A 21,234-nucleotide genomic window follows, 5' to 3' on the forward strand; every position below is an offset into this window, starting at 1 on the left:
CCCAGGGCCCCAGGCAGCCACAGAGACACAGAAGACAAAGAATTGCAGAAAATATGTTTATTATTGCCTGTCACACACAGATGCCTCCCGAGGTTTTAGTGGTACTTGTGGGCCAGGGCATGGGCCACCAGCCCGACCAGCTTCTGCCACGTGGCCTGGCAGGCAGGCGTGAAGTCCTTGCCAAAATGCGCGGCCAGGACGATGACCAGGATGTCACCCAGGAGCTGCAGAGGGGAAGACAAGAGGGAAATGAGGTCAGCAGGGTGCTGAGCACCCCTTGGGCCTGCACAGCACCCCAGGACCAGGGCACCCCAGTGGGTCCAGGGGCTGAGGCCAGGGAAGGTCTGTCAGCTGCAGGACAAGAGCCCTGTGCTGGCCGTGGCCATGAGTGTCCACTTGCTCCATCCCTGCTTCCTCTCACACTTTCCAGCCCCTAGACATTTTTCTGCTCTGAAACCCCACACCTTCTCCAGCCGAGGGGCAGTGCGAGGTCCACCCTGTACATCTCCAAGAGGCTCAAACAGAGGCTGAAGCAGAGGACAACATCATGCTCCTTTTCTCCAGCCATGCCTGTGCAAGCCCCCACACTTGTCCCTATGTCTGTCACCAAATCTGTCCTTGCAGCCCGGAGCCCAGTATTACCCTGCATTACTGAATTCCCAAACTTCCCCCGTCCCCCATTTCCCCTCTAGCCAGCCATGTCCTGTTGGGTAACTAAAATACTAGTTATTGATGCCTGTTTGAAATCCCCCAGGCACCGAGATGCTCTGAGGAAGAAGGGACAGAGGGTAAAGCTCCATGGACAACTCACCCTGAAGTTCTCGGGGTCCACGTGCAGCTTCTCACAGTGCAGCTCAGACAGCTTGGAGTAGGTGCCCTTGAGGTTGTCCAGGTTCTTGATGGCCTCCCCAAAGGACGTGAGCACCTTCTTGCCATGGGCACGCACCTTGGGGTTGCCAATGATGGCCGTGGGGCTGGACAGGTTCCCAAAGTTGTCAAAGAACCTCTGGGTCCAGGGGTAGACGATCAGCAGCCTGGGGAGACACAACAGAAGCACGGGCACATTAAAGCTGCCATGGCTGGAGTGGTTTCCCTCTGCAGGGCAGCGGGGCAGGTTCCAGAGCTGCACCCACCTGGACAGAGCTGGACCTAACCTGGACAGAGCTGGACCTAAGCTGGCCAAAGCTCAGCCACCTGAACAGAGCTCAGCCACCTGAACAGAGCTCACCCACCTGGCCAGGGCCTCAGCACCGCACTCCTCCACGCTGACCTTGCCCCAGACGCTGGCGATGAGCTGCTTCTCCTCGGCTGACCAGTGCACCATGGTGGCTCTGCTGGGCTGCAGGAGGGCACAGAGAGGACACAGAGTGGACACAGATCCTGAAGCTGAGCCCAGACCCTGCTGGGTTTTATCCCCTGGCCCAGCCCTGCCCAGCCCTTCCAGCAGGGCCATTGGCTGGAGTGGGCAGGGGTCCCAGGGGGGCCGGGCTGGCCGTGCAGTGGTCACTCTGCAGTGAGGTGTGGTCTTCCAGGAAAGCCCTGTGAGTCCTTAACAGGCCAGCTCAGGACACAGGACCCTCTTATCTCCCTCTCCTCCAGCCCTGGCTGTCTGTTCACCACAGGCATGGCCATTCCAGCCATCCCTCAGAGAGGGGCTTTAGAACCATGAATTGTCTGGTCGGAAAGGACTTTAAAGCTCATCTTGTTCCACCCCTGCCATGGACAGGGCACCTTCCACTGCCCCAGGATGCTCCAAGCCCTGACCAGGTGTTAGTGAAGCAGAGGTCCCCTCCTCAGCTCCAGGTTTGCAGAACACCTGAGTGGGAATCCAGGGTGGGCTGTGAACAGGCTCCTCCATGTGTGTCCAGTGTGAGCCCTTCAGGCCTTCAGTGCTCTCTCCCTGCTGGGAATTAAAACCTTGCCCAAGGACAGCAGGACCTGCCATGCCACAGCCCCAGCAGCAGCAGCCATTTCCACAGGTCGAGGTCTGGCTCCAGGCTTTTGTTTGGCTCTGGCTGTCACCTGCACTGGTGTTTTCCTGGCTTCCAGCCTCCAGTGAAACTGTGCTTCCATGCTCAGAAAGGCAAAGCCAGGATGCTTGAGGTGTCAGGAGTCCAGAAAAATACACAGACAGTGGAATTGCTCCAGGCCAGGCTGGATGGGGCATGGAGCGACCTGGTCTGGTAGAATGTGTCCCTGCCCATAGCAGGGAGCTGGAACTGGGGGATTATCCAGCCCAAACCATTCCATGGCTCTTTGAGTCTCTGACTTTGGGCCTGTGGGAGGTTTAAGAAGTCTCATCCAGACCTTTGAAATCTTCCAATTACAGACTGATACTGATCCATTGAACTAAGAAGGCTGGAGAGGGACATTTTACATGGGGAGGCAGAAAAAGCACAAAAGGGGATGGCTTCCCACTGCCAGAGGGCAGGATTGGATGGGATCTTGGGAATTAGGAATTGTTCCCTGGCAGGGTGGGCAGGCCCTGGCACAGGGTGGAATTCCAGAGCAGCTGTGGCTGCCCCTGGATCCCTGGCAGTGCCCAGTTCCAGGTTGGACACTGGGGCTGGGAGCAGCCTGGGACAGTGGGAGCTGTCCCTGCCATGGCAGGGGTGGCTCTGGATGTGGTTTTAGGTCCCTCCCAAGCTGCACCAGTCTGGCATTCTGTGATCTCATTGGAGCCACAGTGGCAGGAGCCCATCACCCTGATCCTGTTGGGGGATTTACATCTGTAGTCACATTTTAGCTCCTCACCACAGGGTTCTATGAGACACTATTATTTTTTTCCATTTCTGGGCCGTGGGAGAGGCCCTTGCAGCAGCCCCAGGCAGTGCTGATAGCGGGCAGTGGGGCTGTGGGGGGCAGATAAAGGTATCACCCTGTGCCCTGCGCTGGCTGAGCCCCTCACCTGCACTGCAGGGACACGACACACCCCTGCTCCCACACAGATCTGGGCACTCCAGAGGGTGTCCAAATCCATCGCCCAGAGCTACAGAGAGGGAGATGGAGAACAGCAGCCCTGAATGCCCAGGCTGACATTCCCATCACAAGAGGCAGGCAGTGCTGGCTGGCAGCTGCTCTCCCAGCTGGGCACAACAAGAAATGGCCTCGGTGGCCTCTGCATTTATTACTTCTGTGCAGCCTGAATTCCCTGGCATTGAAATTAAAACCCAGGCTACATCTGGGGCTGTTCCTGTTCTTAGCAATGCACTCACCTCCTCTCTGATAGAAGATCCATTTTCAGCTCTGCAAGGCTGAACTTTAAAAGGGGAAAGATAATGATGCTTTTCTGCTGCGTATGAAGCAGCAGCAGGGAAAAGCTCAGGGAGGGGCAGCAGGAGGGTGAGCCCAGGACAGGGAGGACAACATCAAACACAGGGGCTGGAGGAGAGTGTTAACTGCAGCATTAATATTATTTTGAAAATGTGGTTAATAAATGCTGGGTTTCTGGAGCCTGTTGAAAACAGGTAGAGACACGGCTTGTGGTGAGAATCCTGCAGGCCTGGGCCCACACTGTGACCCATCAGGCTCTGGTTTTACTGGTGTGGGAGCATTTTCATGGATGGGTAACGATGGCCATAAAGAGCTGAGGGGGAAGCAGGAAGGCAGGGGAAGCAGGACGAAGAGGGGCAGAAGTAATCTTCATTCAGACAGGCCCATTCCATGCTGCTGTCCTGTATTGATCCCTTTAATGGCTGCTTTAATCCCCACAGCAGCTCTTTAACCTCTCCATCCCTTCAGATGGGCACAACAGCACAGGAGCAGCAGCAGGTGAATCAGCAGGTTAATGGGATTAGGGGCTTGTGCCTGTGCCTGGGGACAGTCTGCCATGGCAATGGCCTCTTGCAGCCACTCTGCACATTTCTACATCAGCTCCAGCCCATCCTGCCCCACGTTTATCCAATCCTGTCCCACAGGCCCCCACTGGCCTGTGTGGCTGTGGCCAGTGTGGGACTGGTGCCTTGGAGGTCAGAGGTGATTTCCCACCACCACGGCAGATACCCAGTCAGGGGTGGCTTGGGGCAGCAGGGGATGGATATCAGGAATCCCTGGAACAACTGGAGAGGGAATGGGGACAAGGATGGATATCAGGAACCCCTGGAACAACTGGAGAGGGAATGGGGACAAGGCATGGAGGGACAGGACACAGGGAATGGCTTCCCACTGCCAGAGGGCAGGGATGGGTGGGATATTGTGCAGGAGTTGTTCCCTGGGAGGCTGGCACATGGTGCCCAGAGAAGTAAAGCAAAGCCAGAGGCTCCCAGACTTCAGTGAAAAGAGCAGAGCAGCTGCTCTAAAGCCATTTAGTATTTAGAATGGGTTTAGGATTCATTATCCTAATTCTGGGTGTGGTCAATGATGAACCCAGGATAATGCAGCTACCAGTGTGTCTGAATCACCACAATTTGTGCAACTTTCCCTGGCTGGGACTGGCTGTTGCCTGAACGTGGTAGAAAAGAATTTCTGGAAATGTAGTTTTTTCCTTAGAAGAGACAGGGATGATGATGGCCCAGCAGAGCTGGTCTGGGGTCCCCTCCCGGGCACATGCCGGGCTATGAGCCCTGCCCTGCTCCCCCCATCCCTGCCCTGCTCCCCCCCTACCCCTGCCCTCCTCTCCCCATCCCTGCCCTCCTCCCCCCCATCCCTGCCCTCCTCCCCCCATCCCTGCCCTCCTCCCCCCCATCCCTGCCCTCCTCCCCCCCATCCCTGCCCTGCTCCCCCCTATCGCCCTGGGCAGCCCCAAAGCCGCTCCCCAGAGCCCTCCCCGATAGCCCCGGGCTGCAGCCCCAGATAAACCCGGCCCAGGTGGCACAGGCTGAGGAAATGGGAGGGAGGGTCTGGACAGGGGCTGGGCTGGGCTGGGCTGCACGGACCGATGGACAGAACCCCATCCACACACCAGGCACAGCAGAGCTGTGGAATCAAGGAATGCTTTGGGTTGGGAGGGACATTAAACCTCCCCCAATGCCACCCCTGCCATGGCAGGGACACCTCCCACTGTCCCAGGCTGCTCCCAGCCCCAGTGTCCAACCTGGAACTGGGCACTGCCAGGGATCCAGGGGCAGCCACAGCTGCTCTGGGAATTCCACCCTGTGCCAGGGCCTGCCCACCCTGCCAGGGAACAATTCCTAATTCCCAAGATCCCATCCAATCCTACTTTGAAGCCATTCCCTGTGTCCTGTCCCTCCATGCCTTGTCCCCAGTCCATCTCCAGCTCCCCTCAAGTTCCTTCAGGCCCTGGAAAAGCTTTGTGCTCTCCCTGAGCCTTCTCCTCTCCTGCCTTTGGGGTACACTGAGTCTTCCTGTCATGTTTTACTCTCAGGGCAGGTGAAAACTGCTACAGGCAGGGGTTCAGGGTCTCCTCCATCCCACCAGGACAGGACTCACACCAGGACTAAGCGTGTACCAGCACAGGGAGAAGGGGGTTCCTCTCCTCAGGAGCCCTTCCCTCTGCCCCTGTAGCCATGGGGCTGCTCCCCCCTGCCCAGAGCTCCTGTCCCTGTGGCCACTGAGGGAGTCCAGGGCTCTGTGGACAGCCCGAGCCAAGTTGTGCTGCAGGAAAAGCACCTGCAGGATGTTGGTGGTGCCTGTGCTGCAGCAGAGCGCAGAGCAGAGACCCTTCAGCCAGGTAAACCCCGGGCAGCTCAGAGCAGGGACCCCTCAGCCAGGTAAACCCCGGGCAGCTCAGAGCAGGGACCCCTCAGCCAGGTAAACCCCGGGCAGCTCAGAGCAGGGACCCCTCAGCCAGGTAAACCCCGGGCAGCTCAGAGCAGGGGCCTTGCTGTCCCGCAGCCTTTGTCCCTGCTCCAGGTGAGCTCCCTGTGCTCCCAGCACTGCTCCTGTCACTCTGAGCTGCCTCTGCCTCTCTCTGCTTTGCAGAAGGGTCCCTTGGTCACAGCTGTGCACAGAAAGTCCCAGCATGGTTTGGGAGCCACCAGAGCTGTCCTGGACCTCACACCCCTGGGGTTTTACTAACAAAGGTTTCCTGTGTGTGAGGATGGCTCCAGGGACACCAAGTCAAGCAAAGACTTTTCGCCCCCTGCTCATGGCATGGCACCAGCCGGGTCAGGAACAGGTTTTATGGGTCTTGTTCTGCCTTGACAGCCTTTAAAGCTGGCAATGATAGAGCCAGACCTGTTCCTGGGTTGGGGCTGGTTTTGGGAGGGCAGACCTGATCTGACTCCAGATCTGACCCCCGTCTTACTCAAGTAGCAAAAGTGGCTCCAAAAATGGCATGGAACATGGGGAGATCCCTCTGCAGAGGCTGAGTGGTTGTTTAGGGGCTCCCCCTGCCCCAGGTGAGGCACTGAATGCGGTCCTTGGGACAGCCTTTGGCAGAGCCTGGCCCAGTGCCCAGACAGAGACCATGGGGCTCATCCCAGCACCCCAGTGGTCCCAGGGCTGTGAGTGAGTCAGGGACTGGTGAAATCTCTGGATCAGGACCAGAGACAGGACCAGGATCAGGGTCAGGACAAGGACCAGGGTCAGGATAAAGGTGAGGGGTCTCACTCCCATGCCCAGGACTCGAGCCCGTTCCCTGCAGTTTATGGGATGTTTATGGGATGTTCATGGGCTCTCCCAGCACAGGCTGGTGGGATGAGTTTGCACAGGCTCAGGGTGCTGAGTCACAGTGCTGGCCCCAGCCTGGCCGTGGCCAGGGGCTGTGCTGGGGTGATAACTGGGGTGGCACAAACAAGATCCTTGTGGGCAGTGATAAGGCAGCCCCTGGCCCCAGGGCAGTGTCCCCTTTCTGCTGAGTCAGACTCTGACACAGCAGAAAACATTTTTGCTGAGCCAGAGCGGCGGCCAGGGGAAAACAGCCATCTTTTAAAATGGATTATTTATTTTTCTTGGCAGAGCCAGGAGGGCAGCTCTGGACTCCCCAGCACGGGCTGCTCGCTCCTGTGCCCTGAGGGGCTCAGGACCCTCCTGTGTCCGTGGGGCAGAGCCCGTGGCAGGCTCAGGAGATCTGCATTCCCAAAGGGATGGTGGGACTCGTCCTGAGAACCAGCCCCTGGTCTCCATCCTCCCTCCTTCTGACCTGCTGCAAGTCCTGGGGGTAGGCTGTGTGCAAGGTGCCTGCTGCTGCTGGAACCTCTCCTGCTCCCATGAGAGAGGGAATTTCACACCCCATCCTCCTCCTCCCAGAGAAAGCTCCCAGGGGATCCCCTGCTCCCCCGTGCTGGCTACAGACAGAGCTCCCTGTGGGGAAACTGAGGCACAGAGCAGAGTGGCTGCTCTCCAGAAATGCCGTGAAATGCTCATGGCGGGGCAGATCCCCTGCAGGAAAAGGGAACGTTTGCTGTCCCATGTCCTGCTCCTACCCAGGCACACAGCAAGACAAAATCTTCCCCAGAATGAATAGAATTCCTTAAAATGTTAAGAATTCAATAATTTGAATCTTAGAATCACGGGATCCCAGACTGGTTTGGGTGGAAGGGACCTTAAAGCTCATCCATTTCCACCTCCCTGCCATGGGCAAGGACACCCTTCAACTATCCCAGTGTTGAAATTTTAGAAACTAAGATTTTTAGACTTCCTGTACTCACAAGCACAAACTTCAAAAAAAACCCCACTGCATTTAACTTAAAGCTATAGAAAAAGCTTCCAAAAAAACCCCCACTGCATTTTACTTAAAGCTATAGAAAAAGCTTCCAAAGTTAAATAATAAAATTAGAATTATAAGCATGGAGTTTAAATAAAAGTGTATAATATCACGTAGTGAAAAATTTAAATTTTAAATTTTTAAAATATAATAATATATAACAAAATAAAAAATTTAAATCAAAAGTTTGTCTTTCTTTTTCACCTTCTTCTTCATAAATGTAATTAATCTTTTGTAATTAAATAAAAAATTCCACATTGCAGACCACAAGTAGTTAGCTATTAAATTGAAAGTAAAAATCAGTTAAGTGTCATTTCTTAATTAAACAATTAGTCCTTAAAAAGCCTTATAAAAAAAACACATCTCCATTTTTAACTTGTTAGCTTAAAGTACTATAAAACTCACAGTTTGTAAAAATGTAACATAAATAAAAATTAATAAACATCTAAATCCCAACAAAAAATACCATCTGGCACATTTAATCCCACTTGCTCCAAGCCCTGTCCAGCCTGTCCTTGGCCAGGTTTTACCTATTTACACCATTATCCTGGCTGGATAATGATGCCCAGCCAGCCCGGCAGGGAGGTGGGTGCTGAGCCAGGTGTGCTCCAGGCAAGCTTCTCCTGTGCTCCCGAGCCACTGGGACTGGGGACCCTGCGGGCAGCGTGATCCAGGGAGATCCACGGCACAGAGGGGTTGTGCTGGGAAGCACGAAACTGTCCAGACTGAGCTCCAGGCATTGAAAGGCACAAAACTCAGCCAGGATCCCCTGTGACCCCGGGAGCTTGCGTTTTCCACAAGTCCGTTCCAAACAGGCCTGAGTGAGGGTCTGGAGCACTGCCCCAGAAGTGCCTTTTCCTTTTGGAATGTGGCAACCTCGGTGCTGGATCATGCCCAGGGGACCACAGACCTTTGGGGGATGCAAAAGGACCAGCAGACCCTCGGGATGAGGCAAAAGGACCGACCGATTTTTTGTCGACACAAACAGCAGCAAATCCACTTTTTTCAGGCAGGGAAACTGAGGCACGGATTAAAGGGGGAAGGGAAGAAAAGGAAGAGTGACTGGGGCAGACCTGGTTTATCCTCGTGGGACCTGCCGTGAGAAGCTGCTGCTCCCATCAGTGACTGGGATTTCCAGCAGAGCTGCTGGGGTTTGGCTGCTCCAAGCCCATCCCTACTCTTGGCTCTGGGTTTTCCAGCCAGGCAGGGCTTGGTGCTGAGCTCTGCTAATCTGGGATTTATCCACCCTCAGAGGTAAAACCCAGGCTGGGCTCCTGGTGTGATGAGAGGCAGAGGGAGCAGAGCAGGGCTGGGGCAGGAGCTGCCTCTCCACCCCAGGGCTCAATTTACCCCACTCGGCTCCAGAGTCCCAAGCATGAGGCTGGAGCTGCAGGCACCGCTCCCCAGGGATTGCACTCATGTTTGCCAGGTGTGGGGAGCACCTGCACCCCATCCCCAAAAATCCCTGCCCCAAATTTCCTTGTTCTGCACTGTCCCAGCCCCACTGCTCCGGGAAACCTCCTCCCTGCCCAGTTTGGTTCATTTCTGCATGAACCCAGTCCATAACTCTGTGATTTGGGGGTGCCCCAGTAACCCCAGTTTGGTTCATTTCTGCATGAACCCAGTCCATAACTCTGTGATTTGGGGGTGCCCCAGTAACCCCAGGTCTGCCCTGCCCGTTCCAGCAGTGCCACTGGTGGGAAGCTGGCAGCTGCTGCTCTGTGACACAAAAGGTGGCTGAGATAAGGCACTTCCCCAGCCCCCTGTGCCAGGCACGGGCACGGCCGGGCAGGAAATGGGGCACACACGGCTTCAGGGCGATCCAAAATGCCCTCGGACAGTTCCTGGCTCTCAGGACCGACTGAACTGGAGCTGTGCTGCTTTAACTGGCCGTGGCAGATGCTGCTGCCTGAAGATGACTTTCTCCCCCTGCTCCCACTCAGTGTGATGTGGGGGGTGGTTGTTGGAGAGTTCTGGAGGACTGGAGAAACTTCCCACACGTTCAAGTCAGCAGCTTTGTGCAGGCCCGGGTCAGTCCATGAGCAGCTGGGCTGACCCATGGCTGGGAGGAGCCCAGGACCTGGAGGGTCCCAGGTCTGGAGCTGGAGAGCGGACGAATGGGGCCCAGGGTCCGGACATGGATCTGGATCTCTGCTCTGGGGCTTCAGAGTCCCCACAGAGAATGGAACCGAGCAAGGTCCTGCACTGACAGTGCCATGTCCCCAGGTGCCACATCTCAGACAATCTGTGCCCAGCAGATCCTGGCAGTGCCATGTCCCCAGGTGCCCTGCCCCTCAGAGCTGTCCCCAGCCCTGTCCCGTGGGAGGGAGCTCTGGAACACACCGTGGCTGCCAAAGGCTTCCAGAGGCCCAGAAAGGAGCGAGACAAAGGCACAGGAGAGCCCTTGGGTCCCGCTGAGCCTCTGGCTGAGGAGCCTCTGGTCCCTGGCATGGAGGAGCAGCTGTGAGCTCTCCTTGTGCCCAAACCCTGCCCCAGGGATGGAACCCTGCACATGGCCGGGATGGGATGGGATGGGATGGGATGGGATGGGATGGGATGGGATGGGATGGGATGGGATGGGATGGGATGGGATGGGATGGGATGGGATGGGCAGTGGCAGGCTGAGCTCCTCGAGCTGCATCTCCCGGGTTGGTTCTCGGGACACTCGGCTGAGCCTCTCTGCCCCAGCTGAGCCCTCCCAGGGTTACTGGGGAGCCCCGGGAGTAATTGGGGAGCCCGGGAGGTTACTGGGGAGCCCGGGGACCCCCTCATTGGCAGAGCCGGGTGCCGTGGTGCCCCCGAGGGGGAAGGTGCGAGCCGGGACCCGGCCGGAGCCCCTGGCCGGTCCCGGAGCTGCCCCGGCCGGAGCCGCGGGCTGAGAGCGGCGGAGCGCGGCTCGATGGTTCCCTCTGCCGGGGCTGCGGGACGGGCCGGCCGGGATGGGGATGCGGGGCGAGGGAGGCGGAGTGCGGGGTGCAGGTGTGGGATGTGGGATGGGGAATGTGGGATGTGGGATGGGGATGTGGGATGAGGAAAATGGGATGGGGATGTGGGATGGGAATATGGGATGGGGATGGGGGTTGTGGGATGGGGATGGGGGGTGTGGGATGGGGATGTGGGATGGGGATGTGGGATGGGGAATATGGGATGTGGGATGTGGGATGGGGATGTGGGATGGGGAATATGGGATGGGGGATGTGGGATGGGGGATGAGGATGTGGGATGGGGATGTGGGATGGGGAATATGGGATGTGGGATGGAGATGGGGATGTGGAATGGGGATGTGGGATATGGGATGGGGATGTGGGATGGGGATGTGGGATGGAGATGTGGATGTGGGATGGGGATGTGGGATGGGGAATATGGGATATGGGATGTGGGATGGGGATGTGGGATGGGGAATATGGGATGGGGGATGTGGGATGGGGGATGAGGATGTGGGATGGGGATGTGGGATGGGGAATATGGGATGTGGGATGGAGATGGGGATGTGGGATGTGGGATGGGGATGGGGATGGGGATGTGGAATGGGGATGTGGGATGGGGATGGGGATGTGGGATGGGGATGTGGGATGTGGGATGCAGGACGCAGGATGCAGATGCAGGGTGAAGAAGGCAGATGTGGAGGCAGGAGATGGGACAAGATGCAGGATCCAGAGGCAGGAGGCAGATGAAGATGCAAGAGGAAGGTGTGGTATGTGGAAAATGCAGATGCAGATGTGGATACAGAACAAAGGAGGTGGGATGGAGATGTGGGTGCAGATGGGGATGCAGATTTGGATGCAAGATGAAGGAGGTGGGATGCAGATGTGGACACAGGTGCTCCAGTCCCTGCCGCCTCCATCGCCCTGTGGCCTCAGCCAGCAGTGGGGACTCCCCAGGTGACCAAGGACAGGAACCATCTCCAGAGTCACACAGATGATGTCAGAGGCACCCAGAGGCTCTTGGTGCCATGTCAGGTCGTTCATGGGAAGGTTGTTTCTTCTTTTCTTCCTTTTGTCACATTCCTCCTTTCCCAGACAGCCCAGAAGTTCAGTCCCCATGAGAGGGTTCTCTCCTGCACGGCTTCTGCAGAGGAATGTCACCTGAATGTTTTTGCAGAGGAACCTCAGTGCAACCTCTGCCAGAGACAGGATCCACCTGCCTTGGGGTGGTCTGGGGGGTAGAAACGTCACAGCGTCCCTGCCCCAAGAATCACAAAATCATTAAAGCTGCAAAAACCTCTGAGATGGAGACAAACTGTTTACAAGTGTCTGGAGGGACAGGACACAGGGAATGGCTCCCAGCGCCAGAGGGCAGGGTTGGATGGGATACTGGGAATTAGGAATTGTTCCCTGGCAGGGTGGGCAGGCCCTGGCACAGGGTGGAATTCCCAGAGCAGCTGTGGCTGCCCCTGGATCCCTGGAATGTTCAGTTCCAGGTTGGACACTGGGGCTGGGAGCAGCCTGGGACAGTGGGAGGTGTCCCTGCCATAGCAGGGTGGAAGGAAATGATCCTGGAGGTCACTTGCCATCCAAACCACTTCATGATTCCATGATTCTCTGGAATGGCTTCACATTGGTGCCTGGGAGCCCAGGCAGACCCACAGCAAACCCATCTCGGGGTGGGTGTCACAGCTTCCAGTGTGTCTGGGATGATCCATCAGGCAGGGATCCACCTCGAGCTGGGACCTCCCTCCCTTGTCAGCTCCTCTGCAGACCCACAGACCTGGTGCTTAAAGCTGCCAGTCTCTGAGAGCTGCATTTGCTTGGCTGGTTAATCTTTAGCTTTCCTTTGTGCCCACAAGAATAACTGTTCTCACTGATAACCCCTGCCTGATCCCTGTGATCCGTGCAGGCTCTGCTCCCTAATTAACTGATGGAAATTGCTGATATCCGTGGCACAACAGCAGTGGATATCCAGGGCTCTGCTACAGAATTTCAGACTTTATTGAGGTATTTATTCATTCTTTTTTTAGCAAAGAAAGCAGGCACAGCCTCATTCTCCATTAGACGTTTCTGTGGGAGGGAAATCAATAGAGGAAATTATGTTTGGTTCAAATAATTATGTGATGACACCACTCAAGGTATGGGCATTTCTCCAAATTAACCACATTAGGTGTGCAGTGCACAAAGCCACCTCTGACCATAGAAATGGCATGCAAAGTCATGGAATCATGGAATGCTTTGGATTGGAGGGGACCTTAAAGACCATAGAATCAGAGAATCATAGAATGGAATCATTGAGGCTGGAAAATATCTCCAAGGCCACGGAGTCCCAGCTGTGCCCCACGGCCACCTTGTCCCCAGCCCAGAGCACTGAGTGCCACGTCCAGGTGACACCTGCAGGGATGGGCACTGCAAACCTCCCTGGGCAGCTCTTGCCAAGGCCTGAGCAGCCTTTCCATGGGGAAATTCCTGCTGCTGTCCCAGCTGAGCCTGCCCTGGCCCAGCCTGAGGCTCTGATCATCGTCAAAATTCACAGCTCTCAGGTGGAATTTTATTGCCCAAGTCTGTGCAATTATTCCAGTTGGCACCAGGTGACAAGTTTGCCCTTCAGTTTTAAACAAAATTTCTTCTATCCTTCTGAGCTGTGTGACCCCCTCCCACCCCTGTGAAGCTCCAGCACCCACATCTGCCATCACAACTGGCCCCCAGCTCCAGCCCAGCTCAGGTCATGACTGTGGGGTCACATTTGGCTTCCTGCAGGTCCAGGACCAACCTGATTTTTACTCTGTACACAACTGGATTCATCGTGGTGGGACCAGCAGCAGAGGTTGGCCATGAGAATGTCAGCAGTGGGAGAAGGATTTTTCATGAATTTGTGAGTCTTGGACAGGCTGAACACTGCAGTACTGGAGATTAACACAGCACAGTGTGGGAGCTGCAGGTGCTCAAGGCCCTGGACCTCAGTGGTGGAGAAGGTGTGGGTGGAACACATCTCATCGAGGTTACAGCAGGGGGATTGGAAATAAAACCCCCACAGCCCATCCCTGCCTGTTGGACTGGGACACCCAGCCCCAGTGCCTGGGCAGGACTCCCCAGTATGGAAGTGCTGGGAAACCAGTCCTGCACAGCCTGAGAGCCCCAGCAGCCACCTTCCTGCAAGTCTCTGGTGACCCTGGGCTCACTGGTACCCACCAGGACCCCAGGCCCTTTCCCAGTGCTCCTTTCTGGTCAGAAAGTCCTCATCTGGAATAAAAGCACCAGTTAGAATGGAATTTGACCCAAAATATGTGGGACAGGTCAACTCAGGCCCAAAGCAACAGCACAGTCTGTCCTCTGACACTGGTTTATTGCTGCTGATTATGGTTTGGTTAATGAAAACAAGCTGCTGTGAGTCAGCTGAGGGTTTGGATTCTGTAGTATTGACTTTGGGAGCCCCCCCCAGCTCCAGGAACCGTTTCCATTGCAGGAAGATGATCGTGCCCAGCTGTGCCAGTCTGCAGTCCCACCCTCTCTGCCCCTCAAACAGCCTCAAAGCCTCTTCCAGCCTCCCCCAGGAACAGGATCAGCAGCATCTCCCCAGGAAACACTGTCCCCATGTCAGGTGGGAGCAAACAAATGCAGAGGCTGAAGTGATTTTCTGTTTGTTTCTGCTATGGAACTTTATTTTCTTCTGGTGGAAAGTGTCCCTGCCTATGGCAGGGCTGGAACTGGATGTGTTTTAAGGTCCCTCCCAACCCAGGCCCTTCCATCTATCCATGACTCTGTCCCCAGGCTGGCTGAGAGCTGACACGGGTCCTACACACTGCAGCCACTGCTGCCTGTGGGCTTTACTCTGACTTTGCAAGGTCTCAGGGAGCTGAGCCAGGCCAGCTTTGCTGTCTGTGGGCTTGTCCTGTGGGTTTGTTTTTACCAGCACAGAAGGCAGCTTTCCTGCACACAATGGCAGTGGCTCTTCTGCTCCTCACTGCGTAGTGCAATGTGCCTTTGATGGGATGCAGAGAGCTGCAAAATTCTGTGCTGGAGGAGAGAGATTCAAGACTTCAACACACTGAGGTGGTGCAGAGAAATACTTGGCAGGATGGAGAGGGAACCAGGGTGTGGTGCAGAGGGGTACAAGGCAGTGAGAGATGAGCACAGGCTGGTACTGGAGACCTCATGGCCACAAACAACTCTGAAATGCTCAGTTAAGGAAATACAAGCTCAGAGAGGGACAAAAATGGTTTGGAGGTGACAAAGAGAGCATAGACTGGGCATCTGGTGTGGAAAAATGCAGCACTTTAGGGAAGGGGAGTGTACAGGGATACAGGCAGGACAGCAGGGAGAGATTTCCTGTGCTCTGCACCATCCCATGCACAAGTTCCCCCTGCAAGGATAAAGTCTAGGTGCTCACATGGGACAACCTGGGCACTTTTTTGAGACATGAGGGGATCTGCACACCCATGAACATGGTGTCTGTGTGGGAATAGGTCACAGGAGATATAATACAGGGCTGAACCACAGGGCAGTGGATAAGCCTCATCCCTGGCAGTGTTCCAGGCCCAGCTGGACAGGGCTGGGAGCAACCTGGGATAGTGGAAGGTGTCCATGCCCATGCAGGGGATTGGAATTGGATGGGCTCCAATGTCCCTCCCAGCCAAACACTACTTTGGTTCTATGATTTCTGCTTTTCAACAAATTTTGTCTGAGTAAACAACAAGTCAACCAAGTCCCTGATGATACTAAATGATGATACAGCTCCAGCACCAGCTGCCAAAATCTGCACAGGACCATGATGCAGAAGCCTGGGCAGGAAGGAGTGAATGCTCTGCTGTGCCTCAAATTCCTGCTGTCCACTGGAGTAAGAAAGTTTAGCCAGGATTAGACCAGGACGTGTCTGGGAAGGGGCAGCACCCTTCTGGGGCAGCACCGTTTTGGGGCCAGCTTCCCTGTTCTGGTCTGTGACCAGAACAACACGAAGGACAGCTCCAGGGCAGGAGTGGGGTCAAGGAGTGGGCATGAACTGCAGGCTGAGAGTAGATCCAGTGGAGAGGGACCAAAGCCCCTCGACCCATTTCCAGAAAGGGCAGAAGAACAGACTACTCACGTGGGCATGAAGAGCAGGAATCTGATGCCAGCGTGGGGACACCAGACACTTTGCCTACAACCAATGTACCCCAAAGCCCAGGCAGTGCCCCAGGACCACCCTGTTTGGGTCAATGCTGGAGCCAGGATTGGTGATCTCCTTTCCTATTCTCTTTCACACTCTCCTGCCTCCCTCTTCCATTTTACCCTTTTATTCCTTTCACTATTACAAAGTAGGAGCAAAATGTGTGTGGATTTCCATGCCAGGCTTGGAGCTGGCCAATAAAACTTGGTGAGCTTTGTTTTTTGGGCTCTTCTGGCTTTTGCCACTCTTTTGTGACCATGGGCACCTGTGACTCTTGGGTGCTCTCTTTTACACAGGAGTGGGACGTGACACCTGGCAGGACTGAGTCACTGAACACTAAAACAACACATTTCAAAGAAAAAGCAGTTGAGATGAACACACAGTGATGCACTGGGGAGAACACGTCAGATGGAAGATGACAGGATGGTGGCTGACAATTACCTCCCAGGAACAAGCTGTCACTGCTCTGACAATGTTACAACACAGTTCAGTGATCAGCAATTCCAAAAACAAACCAGATATTAGAAATTCCCTGGCAAGGAGCAGGAAACATGGCCAGGAGAGTGCAGGGCATGAGAAACTGCCACAGTCCTGTGCCTCGAGGGGCAAAACTCTTCTTGAGGAGGGAGCAGAGGTGGCCAAGGGTACCAAGTGGGTGGGGAAGATCTGCTCAGTGACATCTCCAATGTGAGGGGCTGGAAGCACGAGGCCATTTTGTACCTGACAGGAGGGGTAGGGAGGGGGGACAGGGACAGGAGCAGAGGGAACGGCCTCAGGGTGAGCCAGGGCAGGCTCAGCTGGGACAGCAGCAGGAATTTCCCCATGGAAAGGCTGCTCAGGCCTTGGCAAGAGCTGCCCAGGGAGGTTTGCAGTGCCCATCCCTGCAGGTGTCACCTGGACGTGGCACTCAGTGCTCTGGGCTGGGGACAAGGTGGGGAGGTCCCTTCCAGCCTTAGTGATGCTGTGATCACCAGAGCTGGGTCTCCCAGAGCCTGAAGTTCTCACACATGAGATTTAGAAAGATTTGCTCCTCAGGCAGGTGATTCCTCACTGAAACAGCACTGATGCGAGTGAAGAAAAGAGCAAACCAGCCCCAAGAGCTGCTCCAGCAGGGCACCCTGCCCCCGTGGTGAGACCAAGGGCTGTGCACGGGCTTTGGTGAAGCTCTCAGCACTGCTGGATGTGCTCAGGTGTTACAGGTGCACTGCTTCCACTCAGCACCTGCATTTCTGCTTTGTGGTGGGAGTTGTTGTTATTCTTTCTGAGGCAGCAGCATGTGGGCCTTTTGCTGCCTTTTGCATTTATTCCAGTATTTGTTCTGTTCCCAGAGCCTTGTCTCTTCTGCCTCCTGGCATGGCCCAAACCCCATCTGCCTGATGCAGGGCACTGGAGGAAATCGGGTTTGTTGTGTTTGATACGATACCTGCCTTGGGGAAGGAACTCTGGATTGTTCCCCAGGCAGGAGGTGCTGCTTGTGAAAGAGGCTGGACGAGCCCCTCGTCACCAAAGCATTGTCCCTTGTGCTAATAAACACTGGCACCAGTCAAAGCTCCCTAAAGAGAGGGGGAAGTTCCTCCCCAGTGCCAGCACCTGTGCCAGAAGCTTTCCCATTGCAGCTGCCCAGGAAGCTGTTGAGCTGTGATTGTGAGGTGCTGCAGAGAGTTGAGAGGCTTTTTGGGCTTTAGGGGCATAAATGTAGTTAAAATGCAAGTTAGCTCCTTCCTGGCTCTCAGGTTCCTGTGTCTGTCTCCTCAAGCCTGTAGCTGCTTTTTTTTCTGGTGTGTTTTGTGCTATTTTAATGCTGTAAATACTTTGTCTTGCTTCTGTGTTTTGCAAAATTCTTCTTAAAATGTGTCTGGTTTACATCCTTGTGCTGTGTCAACAAGGAATGGGAAGGAGTTTTCTTGATTAAATCTTGTTGTTGGTTGGTGTGTTTGAGGTTGTTTTCTGGCTGATTTTTAGAAAATAACTATAAAATTGGTCGCAGCCTGTAGGTGGGCAGAGGATGCCAAGGCACAGTGGGGTGCCCTGTCTTCGATTGCCCAAACCAGACCAGGCTGGACAGCCTGGCACAGGGGAATGGCAGGGCTGGAGTGAGATGGGCTTTGAGATTCCTTCCAACCCAAGCCCTCTGTGATTCCGTGATAATTCGGGTCTCTGCTGGATTTCCAGGACAGGGTTTCCAAGTCTCAGACGCAGATAAAGAAAATGTTTTCCTGTCTTAGCACACTCCTGAATTCAACATGGGCCTCCTGCAGCTCCTGGCCCGTACTAAGTGCTGCTGTTTGGTTTGGGGTTTGGTGCAATCCCTGCCCCTCTGAATGCTCACGAGAGATCCCTGGACTCCCCATCTTTTGGGGCAGAAGGTTTGGGGGCTGAAGCTTCCATCTGAAGCAGTGGGGTGGCAGAAGGACCCCGACCTGAGCGGGTGTCCCAGAGCATCCCCTCCTCCCCCAGGGCTGATGAGCTGCTGGTCAGTCCGGGCTGTGCCAGGGCTGTTTGTCCCCGGTGTGTGCTGTCCTGATGATAACGTGGGGCTGACCTTGCAGCCTGCCGGGGGGGCTGCACTCCTGTCCTTGTGCCACCAGCTGCTGCCAGCTCCTCAGGAGAGCCCGGCCTCCAGAGCACCTCCCTCGCTGCTGCCTGTGCCAAACCCTGTCCTGGGCTGTCCCCTCTCTGTCCCCTCTCCTGGGCTGTCCCCTCTCTGCCCCCTCTCCTGGGCTGTCCCCTCTCTGTCCCCTGTCCTGGGCTGTCCCCTCTCTGTCCCCTGTCCTGGGCTGTCCCCTCCGTGCCCAGCTGTGTCCCAGGATGGCACTGGCAGTGACACTGGCACTGGCACTGCTGGCTCCCGATGCCGTTCTGCCAGGGAAGGACTCACTGCTGAATGTCTGCATGGATGCCAAACACCACAAAAGTGAGCCTGGCCCCGAGGGGAAGCTGTATGACCAGGTAGGAGCTGCTGCTGGGCTGGGTGGGACAGCCTGGGCACCCTGTATCTGCCTCCCCGCATATTATGGGCTGGATTGGGCTTGGCCACCACCTGCCTGAGGGGAAAAGCCTGTGCTGGCTGGGAGATCTGTTTGTTTGCTGCCTTCTGTCAGCAAATGGCTGGAGCAGGGGCAGTGGTGTGGGGATTTGTCAGCTCAGTGTCACCCCTCTGTAACCCCCTCCTGAAGCTCAGATACCCCAGAGCACAGCAGGGAAAGGATGGTGAGGATGCTGAGGGAGGGATGGAGGGGATGCTAAGGAAAGACTCTCAGCTGCTCCCTCTCAGTGCGGGAGATGCTCCTTGCTCTGCCCCAGCCCCTCAAGGAGGAGGAGGGCGTTTGTTGCTGTTCCTTGGGCTGGCACCGATTCCTGCTGAGGATCTGATGTCCTGCTCCTCCTCAGCTCTGCCTCGCTGCAGGGCCCAGCTCCGAAGCCCAAAGTGACCCAGAATTTGCTGGAGAAGATGAAACTCTGGCTGCTGAAGGCTCCTGGCTGTGGGCTCTGCCCTCCTGGGGCTGTGCCTGCCCAGCAGCACCGGCCCCTGCCCTGCTCTGTTGCAGTGCTCCCCCTGGAAGGACAATGCCTGCTGCACAGCCAACACCAGTTCAGAGGCCCACAAGGACCAGTCCTTCCTCTACAACTTCAACTGGAAGCACTGTGGGGAGATGCCACCCCAATGCAAGCGCCACTTCATCCAGGACACGTGCTTGTACGAGTGCTCACCCAACCTGGGGCCCTGGATCGAGCAGGTAGGACCAGGTCAAGGAAGCATGGAACCTTTTGGGTTCGAAGGGACATTAAAACTCGTCCTTTCCCAACCCCAGCCATGGCAGGGACACCTCCCACTGTCCCAGGCTGCTCCCAGCCCCAGTGTCCAACCTGGAACTGGGCACTGCCAGGGATCCAGGGGCAGCCACAGCTGCTCTGGGAATTCCACCCTGTGCCAGGGCCTGCCCACCCTGCCAGGGAACAATTTCTTTTCTATATGTAGGGTGTCTCAGCTTTTCCCACAGGGTAGAAAGATTCCAAGGACTTTTCTGGTCTCTGACTGATGGATGGATTCCCTTTGTCAAGACACATCTGTGCTGGGGCTGAAGATCCTCTGGGATCAGCTGTGGACCCCATGGGAAGGGCTGGGGGATGTGGGACGTGGCAGATCTTGCCCTTGGCTTTCAAGGACCCTCCCCAGTGTGGCTGGTGCTGTGCCCTGCAGGTTAGCAGCAGCTGGCGGCGGGAGAGGATCCTGCACGTGCCCCTCTGCAGGGAGGACTGCGAGGAGTGGTGGGAGGACTGCAAGGACGCCCGCACGTGCAAAGAGAACTGGCACAAGGGCTGGAACTGGGCAACAGGTCGGTGGGTCCGGGAACCCTCTCACCCCCAGGCAGGGCACTGGCAGTGCCACTGTGTCAGAAGCCCAGAGATCTCTCCCTTCTCTGGGCTGCTCAGGCCCAGCCGAGCCCCCAGTGCCCAGCCCAGGTGTGACGATGGCCGTGGGCAGGTGCCCTGCTCCACCAGGGCAGGGCAGGGCAGGAGGGAAGCGCTGTCCCAGGGCTCTCCCTGAGCTTTGCTCTGTCCCCAGGAACGAACCGCTGTCCCTGGGGTTTCATGTGCAGACCCTTCAGGCAGGTGTTCCCTCGGCCCAAAGACCTGTGTGAGAAGATCTGGTCCAGCTCCTTCAGCTACAGCCCCGAGCGCCGGGGCAGCGGCCGCTGCATCCAGATGTGGTTCGACCCTGCCCAAGGCAACCCCAACGTGGCTGTGGCCAAATACTACGCTGAGAGAAAGAGATCCTCCCCTGCTCAGGTGGAGGACGTGGCTCCTGAGAGTGACCAAGCTGTGCGTGCTCCGCCGTGCTCTGTCCTGCTCCTGCTGCCCCTGGCCCTTGTGCTGCTCCCTGGGGGAGCTGGGGGCTGTGGGACCCATGGATGGGGGGCCCTGTGACCACTCTGTAAAGGGGCATGGCCTGGACTGCTCCAGCTGCCCTGCAAGAGGAGCTGCCACAAGTAACTCTGTCTGTCTGTCCCAGTGCTCAGCATAGGTTGTGTTGTTAGACCTTGACAGCACCTTTTGGCTGCTGACCAGAACAGGGATTTTCTTGCCTCTGGGGGAAGAGCAGCACAGTCTCTGCTCTATGTGGGAGCTGCTGCACATCTGTTCCTTCCCCAGGGCCGTGTGCTGGCTTGGCTGAGCTGTGGTGTCTGGTCCTCGGGCTGTTGTGACTCCTTGAAGGGTGGCTTTGATAATAAAGTCTTGCTCTGGATCAGCCCTGTTGTAGTGATGTGAAATACTCCTGAGGAGGGGGAAGTGTGCTGGGGTGGAGGGGGTGGCTGGGCTGGGGGTGGTGGTGGGTGTGGGATATGTAAATGTGGGAATTGGCCTGGGGGGAGGAAAGATCATAAAACTACAAATGGTTTGGATTGGAAGAGATGTCAAATGTCATCTCTTTCCACTCTCTTGCCATGGCAGGGACAGCTCCCACTGTCCCAGGCTGCTCCAGCCCCAGTGTCCAACCTGGAACTGAACATTCCAGGGATCCAGGGGCAGCCACAGCTGCTCTGGGAATTCCA

The 21,234-nt window shown here is 56.0% G+C and overlaps 2 protein-coding genes across 5 annotated transcripts; one reads left to right on the top strand and one right to left on the bottom strand.

Annotated features, from left to right (window-relative positions):
* Positions 1–42: 42 nt before the first annotated feature.
* LOC134041445 (hemoglobin subunit rho) lies at positions 43–10,126 on the bottom strand. 4 transcript variants are annotated; one of them, XM_062488256.1, is made up of 5 exons: positions 8,680–10,126; positions 3,216–3,259; positions 1,233–1,339; positions 812–1,034; positions 43–224 (listed from the first exon to the last, which is right to left on the bottom strand). In XM_062488256.1, the coding sequence occupies exons 1-5, from the start codon at positions 8,723–8,725 to the stop codon at positions 96–98; spliced, it is 549 nt and encodes a 182-aa protein (XP_062344240.1). In that variant the 5' UTR covers positions 8,726–10,126; the 3' UTR covers positions 43–95. The 4 variants fall into 4 exon arrangements, with proteins under 4 accessions (XP_062344240.1, XP_062344243.1, XP_062344242.1 ...); XM_062488259.1 differs by lacking the exon at positions 3,216–3,259 and having other exon boundaries at positions 8,680–8,712; XM_062488258.1 differs by lacking the exons at positions 3,216–3,259; positions 8,680–10,126 and adding an exon at positions 8,073–8,672.
* Positions 6,209–20,930, top strand: LOC134041444 (folate receptor gamma-like). Its single transcript, XM_062488254.1, has 5 exons — positions 6,209–7,060; positions 16,715–18,628; positions 19,228–19,416; positions 19,881–20,016; positions 20,247–20,930. Exons 2-5 carry the CDS (start codon positions 18,488–18,490, stop codon positions 20,606–20,608), a joined length of 828 nt encoding a protein of 275 aa, XP_062344238.1. The 5' UTR covers positions 6,209–7,060; positions 16,715–18,487; the 3' UTR covers positions 20,609–20,930.
* The last annotated feature ends 304 nt before the right edge of the window (positions 20,931–21,234 follow it).

The sequence above is a fragment of the Cinclus cinclus genome, chromosome 2, assembly GCF_963662255.1.
Source record: "Cinclus cinclus chromosome 2, bCinCin1.1, whole genome shotgun sequence".
NCBI lineage: Eukaryota > Metazoa > Chordata > Aves > Passeriformes > Cinclidae > Cinclus > Cinclus cinclus.